The sequence below is a fragment of the Doryrhamphus excisus genome, unplaced genomic scaffold, assembly GCF_030265055.1.
Source record: "Doryrhamphus excisus isolate RoL2022-K1 unplaced genomic scaffold, RoL_Dexc_1.0 HiC_scaffold_28, whole genome shotgun sequence".
NCBI lineage: Eukaryota > Metazoa > Chordata > Actinopteri > Syngnathiformes > Syngnathidae > Doryrhamphus > Doryrhamphus excisus.
In genome coordinates, this window is record NW_026652246.1 from 265,461 (window position 1) to 286,888 (window position 21,428).

The 21,428-nt window shown below is 44.0% G+C and overlaps 1 protein-coding gene across 1 annotated transcript in view; it reads right to left on the reverse strand.

Moving 5' to 3' along the window:
* The window catches only part of LOC131119620 (uncharacterized), a 45,132-nt gene extending 28,029 nt beyond the window's left edge, over positions 1-17,103 (reverse strand). The window contains exon 1 of the mRNA XM_058064746.1: positions 13,056-17,103. Within this exon, the coding sequence (XP_057920729.1) occupies positions 13,056-17,103 (4,048 nt within the window). The remainder of the gene's footprint in view (positions 1-13,055) is intronic.
* Positions 17,104-21,428: the final 4,325 nt, after the last annotated feature.

Below are 21,428 nucleotides of genomic sequence, written 5' to 3' on the forward strand. Positions count from 1 at the left end.
TTTAAGCTAATTTACTCATGTCTAAAGGAAATTACACACATGGCATGATTTAGGGAGGTTATAGGACAACCCAGGCACTTTCTTAACTTGAGGCTCTCTTGCTAGGTGCTAGCATGATGACTGTTAGCATGTTAGCATTTAAGCTAATTTACTCATGTCTAAAGGATAATACACACATGGCATGATTTAGGAAGGTTACAGGACAACCTTGGCACTTTCTAAACTTGAGGCTCTCTTGCTAGGTGCTAGCGTGATAACTGTTAGCATGTTAGCATTTAAGCTAATTTACTCATGTTTAAAGGCAAATACACCCATGGCATGATGCAGGGAGGTTATCGGACAACCTTGGCAGTTTCTAAACTTGATGCCCTCTTGCTAGGTGCTAGCATGGTAGCTGTTAGCATGTTAGCATTTAAGCTAATTTACTCATGTCTAAAGGATAATACACACATGGCATGATGTAGGGAGGTTATAGGACAACCTTGGCACTTTCTAAACTTGAGGCTCTCTTGCTAGGTACTAGCATGATGACTGTTAGCATGTTAGCATTTTAGCTAATTTACTCATGTCTAAGGGCAAATACACACATGGCATGATGTGGGGACACTGTAGGACTGCCCCAAACTTTTCAGGACCTGAGGCTGTTTTGCTAGGTGTTAGCATGGTAGCCGTTAGCATGTTAGCATTTTCGCTAATTTTCTAAAGTTTAAAGGCAAATACACATTTGGCATGATGTGGGAACACTGTAGGACTGCCCCAAACTTTTCAGGACCTGAGGCTGTTTTGCTAGGTGTTAGCATGGTAGCCGTTAGCATGTTAGCATTTAAGCTAATTTACTCATGTCTAAAGGTAAATACACACATGGCATGATGTAGGGAGGTTATAGGACAACCTTGGCACTTTCTAAACTTGAGGCTCTCTTGCTAGGTGCTAGCATGATAACTGTTAGCATGTTAGCATTTAAGCTAATTTACCCATGTTTAAAGGCAAATACACTAATGGCATGATGCAGGGAGGTTATAAGACAACCTTGGAAGTTTCTAAACTTTAGGCCCTCTTGCTAGGTGCTAGCAGGGTAGCCGTTAGCATGTTAGGATTTAAGCTAATTTACTCATGTCTAAAGGAAATTACACACATGGCATGATTTAGGGAGGTTACAGGACAACCCAGGCACTTTCTTAACTTGAGGCTCTCTTGCTAGGTGCTAGCATGATGACTGTTAGCATGTTAGCATTTAAGCTAATTTACTCATGTCTAAAGGATAATACACACATGGCATGATTTAGGAAGGTTATAGGACAACCTTGGCACTTTCTAAACTTGAGGCTCTCTTGCTAGGTGCTAGCATGATAACTGTTATCATGTTAGCATTTTAGCTAATTTACTAACGTTTAAAGGCAAATACACACATGGCATGATATAGGGAGGTTATAGGACAACCTTGGCACTTTCTAAACTTGAAACCCTCTTGCTAGGTGCTAGCATGGTAGCCGTTAGCATGTTAGCATTTAAGCTAATTTACTCATGTCTAAAGGCAAATACACACATGGCATGATGTAGGGAGGTAATAGGACAACCTTGGCACTTTCTAAACTTCAGGCTCTCTTGCTAGGTGCTAGCATCGTAGCCGTTAGCATGTTAGCATTTAAGCAAATTTACTCATGTCTAAAGGCAAATACACACATGGCATGGTGTAGGGATGTTACAGGACAACCTTGGTACTTTCTAAACTTGAGGCCCTCTTGCTAGGTGCTAGCATGACGACTGTTAGCATATTGGCATTTAAGCTAATTTACTCACGTTTAAAGGCAAATACACACATGGCATGATGTAGGGATGTTATAGGACAACCTTGGTAGTTTCTAAACTTTAGGGTCTCTTGCTAGGTGCTAGCATGATAACTGTTAGCATGTTAGCATTTAAGCTAATTTACTCATGTTTAAAGGCAAATACACACATGGCATGATGTAGGGAGGTTATAGGACAACCTTGGCACTTTCTAAACTTGAGGCTCTCTTGCTAGGTGCTAGCATAATGATTGTTAGCATGTTAGCATTTAAGCTAATTTACTCACATTTAAAGGCAAATACACACATGGCATGATGTAGGGAAGTTATAGGACAACCTTGGCAGTTTCTAAACTTGAGGCTCTCTTGCTAGGTGCTAGCATTGTAGCCGTTAGCATGTTAGCATTTAAGCTAATTTACTCATGTCTAAAGGTAAATACACACATGGCATGATGTAGGGAGGTTATAGGACAACCTTGGCACTTTCTAAACTTGAGGCTCTCTTGCTAGGTGCTAGCATGACGACTGTTAGCATGTTACCATTCAAGCTAATTTACTCACATTTAAAGGCAAATACACACATGGCATGATGTAGGGAGGTTATAGGAAAACCTTGGCACTTTCTAAACTTGAGGCTCTCTTGCTAGGTGCTAGCATGACGACTGTTAGCATGTTAGCATTTAAGCTAATTTACTCACATTTAAAGGCAAATACACACATGGCATGATGTAGGGAGGTTATAGGAAAACCTTGGCACTTTCTAAACTTGAGGCTCTCTTGCTAGGTACTAGCATGGTAGCCGTTAGCATGTTAGAATTTAAGCTAAATTACTCATGTCTAAAGGCAAATACACACATGGCATGATGTTGGGAGGTTATAGGACAACCTTGGATCTTTCTAAACTTGAAGCTCACTTGCTAGGTGCTAGCATCATAACTGTTAGCATGTTAGCATTTAAGCTAATTTACTCACATTTAAAGGCAAATACACACATGGCATGATGTAGGGAAGTTATAGGACAACCTTGGCAGTTTCTAAACTTGAGGCTCTCTTGCTAGGTGCTAGCATGGTAGCCGTTAGCATGTTAGCATATAAGCTAATTTACTCATGTCTAAAGGTAAATACACACATGGCATGATGTATGGATGTTATAGGACAACCTTGACACTTTCTAAACTTGAGGCTCTCTTGCTAGGTGCTAGCATGACGACTGTTAGCATGTTAACATTTAAGCTAATTTACTCACATTTAAAGGCAAATACACACATGGCATGATGTAGGTAGGTTATAGGACAACCTTGGCACTTTCTAAACTTGAGGCTCTCTTGCTAGGTGCTAGCATGGTAGCCGTTAGCATGTTAGCATTTAAGCTAATTTACTCATGTTTAAAGGCAAATACACCCATGGCATGATGCAGGGAGGTTATCGGACAACCTTGGCAGTTTCTAAACTTGATGCCCTCTTGCTAGGTGCTAGCATGGTAGCTGTTAGCATGTTAGCATGTAAGCCAATTTACTCATGTCTAAAGGATAATACACACATGGCATGATGTAGTGAGGTTATAGGACAACCTTGGCACTTTCTAAACTTGAGGCTCTCTTGCTAGGTGCTAGCATGATGACTGTTAACATGTTAGCATTTTAGCTAATTTACTCATGTCTAAGGGCAAATACACACATGGCATGATGTGGGGACACTGTAGGGCTGCCCCAAACTTTTCAGGACCTGAGGCTGTTTTGCTAGGTGTTAGCATGGTAGCCGTTAGCATGTTAGCATTTTCGCTAATTTTCTAAAGTTTAAAGGCAAATACACACTTGGCATGATGTGGGGACACTGTAGGACTGCCCCAAACTTTTCAGAACCTGAGGCTGTTTTGCTAGGTGTTAGCATGGTAGCCGTTAGCATGTTAGCATTTAAGCTAATATACTCATGTCTAAAGGCAAATACACACATGGCATGATGTAGGGAGGTTATAGGACAACCTTGGCACTTTCTAAACTTTAGGCTCTCTTGCTAGGTGCTAGCATGATAACTGTTAGCATGTTAGCATTTAAGCTAATTTACCCATGTTTAAAGGCAAATACACTAATGGCATGATGCAGGGAGGTTAAAAGACAACCTTGGAAGTTTCTAAACTTCAGGCCCTCTTGCTAGGTGCTAGCAGGGTAGCCGTTAGCATGTTAGGATTTAAGCTAATTTACTCATGTCTAAAGGAAATTACACACATGGCATGATTTAGGGAGGTTATAGGACAACCCAGGCACTTTCTTAACTTGAGGCTCTCTTGCTAGGTGCTAGCATGATGACTGTTAGCATGTTAGCATTTAAGCTAATTTACTCATGTCTAAAGGATAATACACACATGGCATGATTTAGGAAGGTTACAGGACAACCTTGGCACTTTCTAAACTTGAGGCTCTCTTGCTAGGTGCTAGCATGATAACTGTTAGCATGTTAGCATTTAAGCTAATTTACTCATGTTTAAAGGCAAATACACCCATGGCATGATGCAGGGAGGTTATCGGACAACCTTGGCAGTTTCTAAACTTGATGCCCTCTTGCTAGGTGCTAGCATGGTAGCTGTTAGCATGTTAGCATTTAAGCTAATTTACTCATGTCTAAAGGATAATACACACATGGCATGATGTAGGGAGGTTATAGGACAACCTTGGCACTTTCTAAACTTGAGGCTCTCTTGCTAGGTACTAGCATGATGACTGTTAGCATGTTAGCATTTTAGCTAATTTACTCATGTCTAAGGGCAAATACACACATGGCATGATGTGGGGACACTGTAGGACTGCCCCAAACTTTTCAGGACCTGAGGCTGTTTTGCTAGGTGTTAGCATGGTAGCCGTTAGCATGTTAGCATTTTCGCTAATTTTCTAAAGTTTAAAGGCAAATACACATTTGGCATGATGTGGGAACACTGTAGGACTGCCCCAAACTTTTCAGGACCTGAGGCTGTTTTGCTAGGTGTTAGCATGGTAGCCGTTAGCATGTTAGCATTTAAGCTAATTTACTCATGTCTAAAGGTAAATACACACATGGCATGATGTAGGGAGGTTATAGGACAACCTTGGCACTTTCTAAACTTGAGGCTCTCTTGCTAGGTGCTAGCATGATAACTGTTAGCATGTTAGCATTTAAGCTAATTTACCCATGTTTAAAGGCAAATACACTAATGGCATGATGCAGGGAGGTTATAAGACAACCTTGGAAGTTTCTAAACTTTAGGCCCTCTTGCTAGGTGCTAGCAGGGTAGCCGTTAGCATGTTAGGATTTAAGCTAATTTACTCATGTCTAAAGGAAATTACACACATGGCATGATTTAGGGAGGTTACAGGACAACCCAGGCACTTTCTTAACTTGAGGCTCTCTTGCTAGGTGCTAGCATGATGACTGTTAGCATGTTAGCATTTAAGCTAATTTACTCATGTCTAAAGGATAATACACACATGGCATGATTTAGGAAGGTTATAGGACAACCTTGGCACTTTCTAAACTTGAGGCTCTCTTGCTAGGTGCTAGCATGATAACTGTTATCATGTTAGCATTTTAGCTAATTTACTAACGTTTAAAGGCAAATACACACATGGCATGATATAGGGAGGTTATAGGACAACCTTGGCACTTTCTAAACTTGAAACCCTCTTGCTAGGTGCTAGCATGGTAGCCGTTAGCATGTTAGCATTTAAGCTAATTTACTCATGTCTAAAGGCAAATACACACATGGCATGATGTAGGGAGGTAATAGGACAACCTTGGCACTTTCTAAACTTCAGGCTCTCTTGCTAGGTGCTAGCATCGTAGCCGTTAGCATGTTAGCATTTAAGCAAATTTACTCATGTCTAAAGGCAAATACACACATGGCATGGTGTAGGGATGTTACAGGACAACCTTGGTACTTTCTAAACTTGAGGCCCTCTTGCTAGGTGCTAGCATGATAACTGTTAGCATGTTAGCATTTTAGCTAATTTACTCATGTCTAAAGGAAAATACACACATGGCATGATATGGGGACACTGTAGGACTGCCCCAAACTTGTCAGGAACTGAGGCTATTTTGCTACATGTTAGCACGGTAGCCGTTAGCACGTTAGCATTTTAGCTAATTTACTCAAGTTTAAAGGCAAATACACACTTGGCATGATGTGGGGACACTGTGGGACTGCATCAACCTTTTCCGTACTTGAGGCTTTCTTGCTAGGTGCTACCGCAGTAGCCGTTGGCGCACCGGGCCCGAGGTTCACAGCACAGGTGGCCAGTCCATCAAAATTTCCGCGGGAATTTTCTAGTTATTCTTATATCTTAATCTTCCACTTTTTGTGCGCGTAATGCGGCCAAAACCGCAAGAAGGACCGCCACACATGTTACACCGTCGGAATCGTGACGCTCGGGACTACAGCGGTATTTATTTTTTGGAACGTTTCGTGTAACCATGGCGACGCTATTTGCGATAGAAAAAAAAATCGGCCACTAGATTAGGTACACCATTCTATTTTTAGAACAGCCGCATTCCAGAGAAAACGAGAATTTACAGACTATTCACAGCCTTGTAGCTCAGCCATACGGCCACGTAGAAACGTGGTTGATGGCTCATTTTTTAGATTAACTTATGAACTCTCTCTGTGGCTAAATGCTAATTGCTAGCATGTTAGCATGTTAGCATTTAAGCTAATTTACTCATGTTTAAAGGCAAATACACCCATGGCATGATGCAGGGAGGTTATAGGACAACCTTGGCACTTTCTAAACTTGAGGCTCTCTTGCTAGGTGCTAGCATGGACCCGTTAGCATGTTAGCATTTAAGCTAATTTACTCACGTTTAAAGGCAATTGCACACATGGCATGATGTAGGGAGGTTATAGGACAACCTTAGCAGTTTCTAAACTTGAGGCTCTCTTGCTAGGTGCTAGCATGGTAGCCGTTAGCATATTAGCATTTAAGCTAATTTACTCTTGTCTAAAGGCAAATACACATATGGCATGGTGTAGGGAGGTTATAGGACAACCTTGGCACTTTCTAAACTTGAGGCTCTCTTGCTAGGTGCTAGCATAATGATTGTTAGCATGTTAGCATTTAAGCTAATTTACTCACATTTAAAGGCAAATACACACATGACATGATGCAGGGACGTTATAGGGCATCCTTGGCAGTTTCTAAACTTGAGGCTGTCTTGCTAGGTGCTAGCATGTTAGCCGTTAGCATGTTAGCATTTAAGCTAATTTACTCATGTCTAAAGGCAAATACACACATGGCATGATGTAGGGAGGTTATAGGACAACCTTGGCAGTTTCTAAACTTGAGGCTGTCTTGCTAGGTGCTAGCATGTTAGCCGTTAGCATGTTAGCATTTAAGCTAATTTGCTCATGTCTAAAGGCAAATACACACATGGCATGATGTAGGGAGGTTATAGGACAACCTTGGCACTTTCTAAACTTGGGACTCTCTTGCTAGGTGCTAGCATGATGGCTGTTAGCATGTTAGCATTTAAGCTAATTTGCTAATGTTTAAAGGCAAATACACACATGGCATGATGTAGGGAGGTTATAGGACAACCTTGGCACTTTCTAAACTTGAGGCTCTCTTGCTAGGTGCTAGCATAATGACTGTTAGCGTGTTAGCATTTAAGCTAATTTACTCACATTTAAAGACAAATACACAGATGGCATGATGTGGGGAGGTTATAGGACAACCTTGGCAGTTTCTAAACTTGAGGCCCTCTTGCTAGGTGCTCGCATGGTAGCCGTTAGCACGTTAGCATTTAAGCTAATTTACTCATGTCTAAAGGCAAATACACACATGGCATAAGGTAGGGAGGTTATAGGACAACCTTGGCACTTTCTAAACTTGAGGCTCTCTTGCTAGGTGCTAGCATGACGACTGTTAGCATGTTAGCATTTAAGCTACTTTACTCACATTTAAAGGCAAATACACACATGACATGATGTAGGGAGGTTATAGGACAACCTTGGCACTTTCTAAACTTGAGGCTCTCTTGCTAGGTGCTAGCATGGTAGCCGTTAGCATGTTAGCATTTAAGCTAATTTACTCACGTTTAAAGGCAAATACACACATGGCATGATATAGGGAGGTTATAGGACAACCTTGGCACTTTGTAAACTTGAAACCCTCTTGCTAGGTGCTAACATGGTAGCCGTTAGCATGTTAGCATTTAAGCTAATATACTCATGTCTAAAGGTATATACACACATGGCATGATGTAGGGAGGTTATAGGACAACCTTGGCACTTTCTCAACTTGATGCTCTCTTGCTAGGTGCTAGCGTGGTAGCCGTTAGCATGTTAGCATTTAAGCTAATTTACTCATGTCTTCAGGCAAATACACACATGGCATGATGTAGGGAGGTTATAGGACAACCTTGGCACTTTCTAAACTTGGGACTATCTTGCTAGGTGCTAGCATGATGACTGTTAGCATGTTAGCATTTAAGCTAATTTGCTCATGTTTAAAGGCAAATACACACATGCATGATGCAGGGACGTCATAGGACATCCTTGGCAGTTTCTAAACTTGAGGCTGTCTTGCTAGTTGCTAGCATGTTAGCCGTTAGCATGTTAGCATGTTAGCATTTAAGCTAATTTACTCATGTCTAAAGGCAAATACACACATGGCATGATGTAGGGAGGTTATAGGACAACCTTGGCACTTTCTAAACTTGAGGCTCTCTTGCTAGGTGCTAGCATGATAACTGTTAGCATGTTAGCATTTAAGCTAATTTACTCACGTTTAAAGGCAAATACACACATGGCAAGATATAGGGAGGTTATAGGACAACCTTGACACTTTCTAAACTTGAAACCCTCTTGCTAGGTGCTAGCATGGTAGCCGTTAGCATGTTAGCATTTAAGCTAATTTACTCATGTCTAAAGGCAAATACACACATGGCATGATGTAGGGAGGTTATAGGACAACCTTGGCACTTTCTAACTTGATGCTCTCTTGCTAGGTGCTAGCATGGTAGCCGTTAGCATGTTAGCATTTAAGCTAATTTACTCATGTCTTCAGGCAAATACACATATGGCATGGTGTAGGGAGGTTATAGGACAACCTTGGCACTTTCTAAACTTGAGGCTGTCTTGCTAGGTGCTAGCATGATAACTGTTAGCATGTTAGCATTTAAGCTAATTTACTCACGTTTAAAGGCAAATACACACATGGCATGATATAGGGAGGTTGAAGGACAACCTTGGCACTTTGTAAACTTGAATCTCTCTTGCTAGGTGCTAGCATGGTAGCCGGTAGCATGTTAGCATTTAAGCTAATTTACTCATGTCTAAAGGCAAATACACACATGACATGATGTAGGGAGGTTATAGGACAACCTTGGCACTTTCTAAACTTGAGGGTCTCTTGCTAGGTGCTAGCATGATGACTGTTAGCATGTTAGCATTTAAGCTAATTTGCTCATGTTTAAAGGCAAATACACACATGCATGATGCAGGAACGTTATAGGACATCCTTGGCACTTTCTAAACTTGAGGCTCTCTTGCTAGGTGCTAGCATGATAACTGTTAGCATGTTAGCATTTAGGCTAATTTACTCATGTCTAAAGGATAATACACACATGGCATGATTTAGGAAGGTTATAGGACAACCTTGGCACTTTCTAAACTTGAGGCTCTCTTGCTAGGTGCTAGCATGATAACTGTTAGCATGTTAGCATTTAAGCTAATTTACTCACGTTTAAAGGCAAATACACACATGGCATGATATAGGGAGGTTATAGGACAACCTTGGCACTTTCTAAACTTGAGGCTCTCTTGCTAGGTGCTAGCATAATGATTGTTAGCATTTTAGCATTTAAGCTAATTTTCTCACGTTTAAAGGCAAATACAAACATGGCATGATGTAGGGAGGTGATAGGACAACCTTGGCACTTTCTAAACTTGGGACTCTCTTCCTAGGTGCTAGCATGATGACTGTTAGCATGTTAGCATTTAAGCTAATTTGCTCACGTTTAAAGGCAAATACACACATGCATGATGCAGGGACGTCATAGGACATCCTTGGCAGTTTCTAAACTTAAGGCTGTCTTGCTAGGTGCTAGCATGTTAGCATTTAAGCTAATTTACTCATGTCTAAAGGCAAATACACACATGGCATGATGTAGGGAGGTTATAGGACAACCTTGGCACTTTCTAACTTGATGCTCTCTTGCTAGGTGCTAGCATGGTAGCCGTTAGCATGTTAGCATTTAAGCTAATTTACTCATGTCTTCAGGCAAATACACATATGGCCTGGTGTAGGGAGGTTATAGGACAACCTTGGCACTTTCTCAACTTGATGCTCTCTTGCTAGGTGCTAGCATGGTAGCCGTTAGCATGTTAACATTTAAGCTAATTTACTCATGTCTTCAGGCAAATACACATATGGCATGGTGTAGGGAGGTTATAGGACAACCTTGGCACTTTCTAAACTTGAGGCTGTCTTGCTAGGTGCTAGCATGATAACTGTTAGCATGTTAGCATTTAAGCTAATTTACTCACGTTTAAAGGCAAATACACACATGGCATGATATAGGGAGGTTGAAGGACAACCTTGGCACTTTGTAAACTTGAATCTCTCTTGCTAGGTGCTAGCATGGTAGCCGGTAGCATGTTAGCATTTAAGCTAATTTACTCATGTCTAAAGGCAAATACACACATGACATGATGTAGGGAGGTTATAGAACAACCTTGGCACTTTCTAAACTTGAGGGTCTCTTGCTAGGTGCTAGCATGATGACTGTTAGCATGTTAGCATTTAAGCTAATTTGCTCATGTTTAAAGGCAAATACACACATGCATGATGCAGGAACGTTATAGGACATCCTTGGCACTTTCTAAACTTGAGGCTCTCTTGCTAGGTGCTAGCATGATAACTGTTAGCATGTTAGCATTTAGGTTAATTTACTCATGTCTAAAGGATAATACACACATGGCATGATTTAGGGAGGTTACAGGACAACCCAGGCACTTTCTTAACTTGAGGCTCTCTTGCTAGGTGCTAGCATGATGACTGTTAGCATGTTAGCATTTAAGCTAATTTACTCATGTCTAAAGGATAATACACACATGGCATGATTTAGGAAGGTTATAGGACAACCTTGGCACTTTCTAAACTTGAGGCTCTCTTGCTAGGTGCTAGCATGATAACTGTTAGCATGTTAGCATTTAAGCTAATTTACTCACGTTTAAAGGCAAATACACACATGGCATGATATAGGGAGGTTATAGGACAACCTTGGCACTTTCTAAACTTGAGGCTCTCTTGCTAGGTGCTAGCATAATGATTGTTAGCATGTTAGCATTTAAGCTAATTTTCTCACGTTTAAAGGCAAATACAAACATGGCATGATGTAGGGAGGTGATAGGACAACCTTGGCACTTTCTAAACTTGGGACTCTCTTCCTAGGTGCTAGCATGATGACTGTTAGCATGTTAGCATTTAAGCTAATTTGCTCACGTTTAAAGGCAAATACACACATGCATGATGCAGGGACGTCATAGGACATCCTTGGCAGTTTCTAAACTTAAGGCTGTCTTGCTAGGTGCTAGCATGTTAGCATTTAAGCTAATTTACTCATGTCTAAAGGCAAATACACACATGGCATGATGTAGGGAGGTTATAGGACAACCTTGGCACTTTCTATACTTGAGGCTCTCTTCCTAGGTGCTAGCATGATAACTGTTAGCATGTTAGCATTTAAGCTAATTTTCTCACGTTTAAAGGCAAATACACACATGGCATGATGTAGGGAGGTTATAGGACAACCTTGGCACTTTCTAAACTTGAGGCTCTCTTGCTAGGTGCTAGCATAATGATTGTTAGCATGTTAGCACTTAAGCTAATTTACTCAAGTTTAAAGGCAATTACACACTTGGCATGATGTGGGGACACTATGGGACTGCATCAACTTTTTCCGTACTTGAGGCTTTCTTGCTAGGTGCTACCGCGGTAGCCGTTGGCCCACCGGGCCCGAGGTTCACAGCACAGGTGGCCAGTCCATCAAAATTTCCGCGGGAATTTTCTAGTTATTTTTTTTATTCTTATATCTTAATCTTCCACTTTTTGCGCGCATAATGCGGCCAACACCGCAAGAAGGACCCCCACACATGTTACACCGCCGGAAACGTGGCGCTCGGGACTACAGCGGTATTTAATTTTTGGAAAGTTTTGTGTAACCATGGTGACGCTATTAACGAAAACGTTAAAAAATGGGCCACTTGATTAGGGAATTTCTTGTTCTATTTTTAGAACAGCACATAGAAAACGAGAATTTACAGACTTTTCACAGCCTTGTAGCTCAGCCATACGGCCACGTAGAAACGTGATTGATGGCTCATTTTTGAGATAAACGTCTGAACTCTCTCTGTGGCTAAATGCTAATTGCTAGCATGTTAGCATGTTAGCATTTAAGCTAATTTACTCATGTCTAAAGGCAAATACACACATGGCATGATGTAGGGAGGTTATAGGACAACCTTGGCACTTTCTAAACTTGAAACCCTCTTGCTAGGTGCTAGCATGTTAGCCGTTAGCATGTTAGCATTTAAGCTAATTTGCTCACGTTTAAAGGCAAATACAAATGTAACCCTTTCCGCTCAGTGGCGTGGCTGCTGCACCTCCGTGGCTCTGCGTTGTGTATTTTTTTTATTAGGTGTGGCGAACGGAGATGACCACGAAGCAGGGAGCGATTGTGGTGCTGACAGTCTCTTTATTCCCACTTCACATACAGGAAACAAAACTCCGGTTAATAATCGAATAAACTACTCGATATTACAGACAAAAATTACTTTGCGAAAATATAATAAAAGGATAGCAAATAAACGATTTACACAAAACAATCATATGAGGCCTAAATAAAGCCATTACTCAAGAGAAAACCGCCATGCTGCCTACCTTCACATACAGGAAACAAAACTGAAGTTCATACAGCAAACAAACGGGGATACTCATTGAGAAAGGCAACCAAGAGGGGCCAAAGGGACAAAACGTGTTGCAGGCAAACCACAGCGCCCCCTGCTGGCGCAATTAAGCCACTGGCTACATCCACCCCTTCTTTAACGGATGGCACCCTTGTCATCACAGAGAGGAAAATACAAAAAGAGATATGTATAAAAATTACAAAATGTACAAAAACCTCACAACAGTCTATCACGGTTCTCGTAAATAAAGGAAAACCTGACATACGAAAAGTGCAACTAAGGTGAATGACCTCCTACTACTCCTCTTGCTATGGCTCTCTGCCACAGTCTTTTACCCCTCGCTATCCTCAGCTGGTCGTCATCTGACCTCACTACCTGAGATTCAAGACTCAGCCTTTTAGGTGGAACTCTTTTTCTTGGGGGATTCCTCCTCATCTCCACCTGTTCCTCCAAGTCAATAGTATCATCTTCCACATCCACATCCATTTCCTCCTCATGTCCTTCTTCTACCTCCTCCACACTGTCTCCAGCTCCATTGGAATCCTCTCTTCCAGCCGTCACTCCACCTCCTTGGTCCACCGGGAGGAACATACACTGGGTAAGGAGATTGCTGTGGACCACTCTTTCCGTTTCCCCACTCTCGGACCGAACAACATAGACTGGCATATTGGGTTGCTTTTTCACCACCACATATGGCTGGGCCTGCCATCTGTCCCCGAGTTTCTGCCGACCCTCAACGTGGCACACCTTCACCAGAACTCTGTCGCCTGGTTCAAACACGTGGGACTTAGCTTTCTTGTCATAATGTGCCTTTTGTTGATCCTTGGCATTACGGGAAGCCTGGCTGGCTTGAGCATAGGCCTGAGACAAGCAGTCATGCAATGTTTGGACATACTCATTGTAGTCACAAGAGCCTTCTGTGGTTGGGAGCCCAAAGACCAAGTCAATTGGAAGTCTGGGGTGCCTTCCAAACATCAGGTAGTAGGGTGTGTATCCCGTCGAGTCGTGTTGTGTACAGTTGTACGCGTGAGTCATCGCATCCACATACTCGTGCCAGTGATGTTTCAGCCTAGGCTCCAATGTTCTCAGCATGTTCATGAGGGTCCGGTTGAACCTTTCAGTGGTGCCGTTCCCCTGAGGGTGATAGGGGGTCGTGTGAGTTTTGGCGATCCCCATGACCTTGCAAAGCTCCTTCACAACAGCACTCTCAAAGTTGCGCCCTTGGTCCGTGTGCAACTTGGTTGGGAAGCCAAAGCGACAAAAGAAGTTTTTCCACAGCACTCTAGCCACAGTTGTTGCCTTTTGGTCTTTGGTTGGGTATGCTTGTGCGTAACGGGAGAAATGATCAGTTACAACGAGGACATTCTCAATACCACCTTTTGCTTTATCCAAGGTCAGAAAGTCCACACACACCAGCTCCATGGGTGCGCTGCTGTGGATACTGACCAAGGGGGCCCTTAGTCCAGCTGTTGGGGTCTTCCTGAGACAACATCTTTCACATGTTTCACACCATGTTTTGACCTCCTTGAACATTTCTGGCCAATAAAATCGTTCTCTGATCATCTGGAGCGTTCTGTCACATCCCAGATGTCCAGAGTCATCATGTAGAGCAGTCATGACTGACGCCTGCAGGTTTTCTGGCAACACCAACTGCTCCACTATTCCCCTGCGACACTTTTTGATGGTGCGATACAGAATTCCATCTTTGACCACCAACCTCCCCCACTCCTTCAAAAGAAGGTCCCTCTTCTTGTCACCAGTCGCTCTCTCTTTGCTGTTTGGTTTCCTATTCCGGCTTTTGAGGAACAGGACCGGGCCAACAACAGGATCTTCCTTCTGTCCTTGTCTGAGTTCCTGCTTTGTCATTGGTGGCAATGCTTCAGTTCCCACGTCATAGTATGCCTCATCTGGCACGTCCAATTCAGGTTTTGACAAAGAAGCTGCTGATTTGTCAGGCATGTTGGTTTCCTCATCCCCCGGACCACTCCAGCCAGCACTAGTTTGTATAAGCTGAGGACAGGTTTGCAAGACTTGAGTTACCTCCTGATTGGACATCCGAGAAAGAGCATCAGCATTGGCATTGTTCTTTCCTCTTCGGTATTGGACGTCAAAGTCAAATGCCGCCAGTGCCGACACCCACCTCTGCCCAGTAGCATCCAGCTTTGCCGATGACATCACATACTTCAGGGGATTGTTATCAGTGAGGACAGAAAACTTGCGCCCATAGAGATGGTCATAGAACTTTACAGTCACAGCCCATTTGAGTGCCAAGAATTCGAGTTTATGAGCGGGGTACCTTGTCTCCGCTGGATTCAAACTCCTGCTAGCATAGGCAATGACCTTCTCTTCACCATTCTGAACTTGTGCCAAAACAGCACCAAGTCCTCCTCCTGAAGCATCCGTCTGGAGCACGAATGGCAGATTGTAGTCAGGGTAGCCAAGTACCGGGGCAGTGGTAAGACTGTCCTTCAAGGCCTGGAAAGCTTCCTCGCACTCGACCGTCCATAAAAATAGTGACTCTGGCCCTGAGCTCTTCCGCTCACCCCGCTTCTTCTTCCTTGGATCACCTGTTGTAAGGCGGTACAATGGAGCGGCTAAGACAGAGTACCCCTTCACATAGCGCCGGTAGTAGCCAGCAAATCCAAGGAATTGCAGCACTTCCTTACGGTTCGTGGGCCTCTCCCAATGCTTGACCTTGGTGATCTTCTCTGGGTCAGTCCTGATTCCATCTGCTGACACCACATGACCCAAATACTGCACCTCCTTCCTAATGAGCTGGCATTTGGATGGCTTGAGCTTGAGGCCATGTTCTTGCAGGCGACCAAACACCAGTTGCAACCTCTCCAAGTGCTCTTCAAATGTACTGGAAAACACTATCAAGTCATCCAGATATATTAGGAGGTGAGTGAAGTTCAAGTCACCGAAACAGCAAGTCATAAGTCTCTGAAATGTGGAGGGTGCATTTTGCAGACCAAATGGCATTCTATTGGCTTCAAACAGGCCCATGGGGGTACTGAATGCTGTTTTATGTTTGTCATGTTCCGCCACTTCTACTTGCCAGTACCCTGCTGTGAGGTCGAGTGTCGAAAAATACCTTGCTTGACCAAGAGCCTCCAGTGCTTCCTCTATACGAGGCAAAGGGAACGCATCCCTGGTGCTGCAGGAGTTAAGCTTCCTATAATCGATGCAGAGCCTTGGAGTGCCATCCTTCTTGGTCACTATCACCACAGGCGAAGCATACGGACTCTTACTCGGCCTAATAACTCCTGTCGACTCCATATCATTCAACAACTTCCGTACATCCTGCCACTGAGAGGCGGGAATTTTGCGATATGGGAGCCGAAATGGCTTACAGTCCACCAAAGGGATCTCATGCTGCATTGTTTTTGTGTGGCCATAGTCCAGGGGGTGCTGGGAAAATACACTTTTATTTCTCTCAATCAGGTCTTTGAGAAGAGTGCGCTGGTGGTCACTTTCAACGGCAGCTTCACTTAGGTCCACCCCGCAAGCCGACACAACCTGCTCAAGGCTTATGGCTCCCCCCTTGACGGAGTCATCCTCCTGGCTGTCACTAAACTCCACCACCCTGTCCACCAGAACAGCATCTGCCAGATGAGTGTTTGGTTTTATCACAATGGCCTGCTGGGATAGGTTCATAACTCGGATGGGAGCGTAACCTCTGCTGACATTAGCAAGGACTTTAGCCACCAGAAGGTCTTGAGGAAGCTTTGGGACGGAAACTGTTTCCAGGAGGGCGGTATACGTTTTTCTTTTTGGGCCCCCTTTGATCTTGCACTTTAAATTTAGCTCATGTCCACCTGGAACGCGTATTCTTTGCCCAGCATACACAACAGGACCCACCACACACTGATTTTGTTCAGGTTGAGTGTTCTCCACCTCCGACAAAGCAGCGTACCATTCTGGGTGGCTTTCCTTTACCCACTGGAGGAATTGGCCGCCATGGGCTGCTTGAAGGTGGTCTCTGGACGCCCGAAGAACATTAGTTCCAATCAGCAGAGGGACAGAGGAACGGTATTGCGAGTCTGGAACAACAAAAGCTGGCACCTTATTAAACTCCTTTCCAAACATCGTAACTTTTATATTCAGAACACCATAGTGTGAAACCTTCTGACCTGCTGCACCCTCTATGGGAATTTTAGAGGGTCTGAGTTTGGATTTTTTAAGGACAGGATGGGTACGCCAGTACTTGTGTGTAATGCTTGTGACCTGAGAGCCTGTGTCAAAGAGGGCCCTACACTCAACTCCATTGACCTCTACCTCTGCCTCATTTCTGGGTCCCACAAGGGGTGTGTCCACTACAACATTGTTGTCACTCTGTCGTGGGGGGTCTTGGTGTTCACCCATGGTTGCCCCAGCGACCATGGGGCCTAGGCGTTTAAAGACCGCACTGAGTGGGGAGTGTTCTCTTCTGAGCCCGTTGAGTGGATTTGAAGAGACACTGCTTGGTCTGTGTCAGGGAGAATTTCTCTACAAACCCTAGCTGTATGCCCTGACTTCCCACACCTGTAGCAAACGACACCTGGGCTCGGTGTAGTGTTCCTAGCAGGGGTGCGTGTCCTAACTGGGATCACAGGGGTCGAGGAGGCAAGTCTTGACTCAAGTTGAGACAACTTGGCCATCTGCTCTTCCTGGTTCAAAGCTAATTTATTAACTGCGTCCATCAAATCTGATAATGCAGAGTTAGCCTTTATCTTGTCTTGCTTCGTCCCTCCTGCACCTTCAACTGCCACCTGCACCTGTGTGTGGGCTTTTCTCGCCTTTAGTGGTGTGTGGAATGCCCGGTTTTCTTTAGCCAGGTTCCGCAACTCCGCTTGCAGTTCCCGGAAACTGAGAAGCCTGGGTTTCATTGGTGCGATCCTTGAGTACACCTCTGCATCTTGGAGCCCCCTCAGGAACTGGCGCACCAGTTTACTATCACGGTCAGGAAAAGGGTCACCACCTCTTTGCCCTTCCTCCACTGTTCGCAACACTGCCTCTAAAGCAATTGCGAAGGAACAAGCGGTCTCGCCTGCCTTCTGGCTGCGCTCATAGAAGTCGGCCAGCGGGTCTAAAGAGCCTTGTGTGTCACCATACTCTGCCCTCAATTCCTCGAAGGCTTTCTCAGGGGTTTGTTCATGGGCTGGGAGGTTGAGTACAAGCTTCCTGGCTTCGCCCCCTAAATGTCTGACAATCGTGGGAAAGCGAAGGTGCATCGGCAGCTCTAGGGCCTCAAGGAGATAATGCATGTCTCGGACCCAGTCCTCTATTAGCATTTTGCTTTCAGTGTTTCCTGTGAAGACTGGAACATTTTTCACCTGGTGAGTCTGCATAAAACCACCATAGGAAGTCAGTTGAGGTGTTGGGTTGGGCCTAGTATACCTCTCTGAGGGCAGGTGAGGTGGGCATGAACATGTGTATGCGTCGGAGGGCGGAGCAAATGTTGGGTATCGTAGGGGAGCATCACGTATGTTGTGCACATGGTGCGAACTACTAATCAGTGTGGGACCTGGACCTGGGGTCGAGCTGTGGGGCACAGGCGCAACGGTATGGAGTGGCCCTGAGGTGACGGGGTATGGCTGGCCAGGGGCTTCTGCATCCCGGATGTCTATAGGATAGTGAGTACATGGTTGTGGCTGATGGAGGTGGTAAGCTGGTGCACTCTCTGAGTTTAATGGCAGCCGCATAACTGGTTGAGAATTATTCAAACTCCTCACTGTGTGTGGTGCTTGGACAACTTGTCTGTAGGTCTGCTCTGGGTTGATGGGGATGGTGATATGGTCCCTGTTGAAGTGTCCCATAGCAACAGCTTCTGGATGTATGGGGTACTGGTGACCTTGAGTTGGACTGGTTGTAAGTGTGTCTCCATCGGCCTGTCGCTGATACAGCCCTGTATCTTTTGTGGTTGGTGTGAATACCTGGTTGAGGTTCATCCTGGGCCTGCTGACCTGCACGGGTGCCCCCTCATCTATGGCGGGCCCACGTGTGCGGTCAACTTGGTGACTTACTTGATAAGGTGACAGGGTTGGAGGTGGTGGGGTGGGTTGTGTCCATTGTCTTTGGTCGGCTGCTGGAGTGAAGGTCTGGTGTCTCTGCAGGTCATGCTGTGACCTGCTGCCAGCATAGGCGGGGGACATGGCGCTATTACCCTGACTGACTAATGGCTGGTTCCCAGCGCTCGTGCTAGCTGCATCAGGATTATGGCTCTGCTGCTCTAATGGTGCATGCGTGTGGGCAAACATGTTGCTACTCTTCCTCCTGTATTTTTTTTCTTCAACTTTGATCGTTTGTAAACAGCTGGTAAATGTAAACTTATGTCACAGTAATATCGAAAATTCAAAATTTGTACTTGAACAACCAGAAAAAGCAACTTTCAAATAGAACCAATACTCTCTACTGTTCACAGTTACACCATATAGTCACATATGATAATGAAACATTAATTGTGTTATTTCCACAATAAAAGGATATGTCACCAAATGTTCAAATTAATTGAAAGGGCAGTGAGGACTCCCTTGTCAACCGTCTTGGGACACCACAATCCGGGTCACGGCACCAAAGATGTAACCCTTTCCGCTCAGTGGCGTGGCTGCTGCACCTCCGTGGCTCTGTGTTGTGTATTTTTTTTATTAGGTGTGGCGAACGGAGATGACCACGAAGCAGGGAGCGATTGTGGTGCTGACAGTCTCTTTATTCCCACTTCACATACAGGAAACAAAACTCCGGTTAATAATCGAATAAACTACTCGATATTACAGACAAAAATTACTTTGCGAAAATATAATAAAAGGATAGCAAATAAACGATTTACACAAAACAATCATATGAGGCCTAAATAAAGCCATTACTCAAGAGAAAACCGCCATGCTGCCTACCTTCACATACAGGAAACAAAACTGAAGTTCATACAGCAAACAAACGGGGATACTCATTGAGAAAGGCAACCAAGAGGGGCCAAAGGGACAAAACGTGTTGCAGGCAAACCACAGCGCCCCCTGCTGGCGCAATTAAGCCACTGGCTACACAAACATGGCATGATGTGGGGAGGTTATAGGACAACCTTGGCAGTTTCTAAACTTGAGGCCCTCTTGCTAGGTGCTAGCATGGTAGCCGTTAGCATGTTAGCATTTAGGCTAATTTACTCATGCCTAAAGGCTACTAAGCACATGTCATGATGTGGGGAGGATTTAGGACAACCTTGGTACTTTCTAAACTTGAGGCCCTCTTGCTAGGTGCTAGCATGATGACTGTTAGCATGTTAGCATTTAAGCTAATTTACTCACGTTTAAAGGCAATTGCACACATGACATGATGTAGGGAGGTTATAGGACAACCTTAGCAGTTTCTAAACTTGAGGCTCTCTCGCTAGGTGCTAGCATGTTAGCCGTTAGCATGTTAGCATTTAAGCTAATTTACTCATGTCTAAAGGCAAATACACACATGGCATGATGTAGGGAGGTTATAGGACAGCCTTGGCAGTTTCTAAACTTGAGGCTGTCTTGCTAGGTGCTAGCATGTTAGCCGTTAGCATGTTAGCATTTAAGCTAATTTGCTCATGTCTAAAGGCAAATACACACATGGCATGATGTAGGGAGGTTATAGGACAACCTTGGCACTTTCTAAACTTGGGACTCTCTTGCTAGGTGCTAGCATGATGGCTGTTAGCATGTTAGCATTTAAGCTAATTTGCTAATGTTTAAAGGCAAATACACACATGCATGATGCAGGGACGTTATAGGACATCCTTGGCAGTTTCTAAACTTGAGGCTGTCTTGCTAGGTGCTAGCATGTTAGCCGTTAGCATGTTAACATTTAAGCTAATTTACTCATGTCTAAAGGCAAATACAAACATGGCATGATGTAGGGAGTTTATAGGACAACCTTGGCACTTTCTAAACTTGAGGCCCTCTTGCTAGTTGCTAGCATGGTAGCCGTTAGCATGTTAGCATTTAAGCTAATTTACTTATGTCTACAGGCAAATTCACACATGGCATGATGTAGGGAGGTTATAGGACAACCTTGGCACTTTATAAACTTGAGGCCCTCTTGCTAGTTGCTAGCATGTTAGCCGTTAGCATGTTAGCATTTAAGCTAATTTACTCATGTTTAAAGGCAAATACACACATGGCATGATGTAGGGAGGTTATAGGACAACCTTGGCACTTTCTAAACTTGAGGCTCTATTGCTAGGTGCTAGCATGATGACTGTTAGCATGTTAGCATTTAAGCTACTTTGCTCAGGTTTAAAGGCAAATTAACACATGCATGATGCAGGGACGTTATAGGACAACCTTGGCACTTTCTAAACTTGAGGCTCTCTTGCTAGGTGCTAGCATAATGCCTGTTAGCATGTTAGCATTTAAGCTAATTTACTCATGTCTACAGGCAAATACACACATGGCATGGTGTAGGGATGTTACAGGACAACCTTGGCACTTTCTAAAGTTGAGGTTCTCTTGCTAGGTGCTAGCATGATAACTGTTAGCATGTTAGCATTTAAGCTAATTTACTCATGCCTAAAGGCTACTAAGCACATGTCATGATGTGGGGAGGTTATAGGACAACCTTGGTACTTTCTAAACTTGAGGCCCTCTTGCTAGGTGCTAGCATGATGACTGTTAGCATGTTAGCATTTTAGCTAATTTACTCATGTCTAGAGGAAAATACACACATGGCATGATGTGGGGACACTGTAGGACTGCCCCAAACTT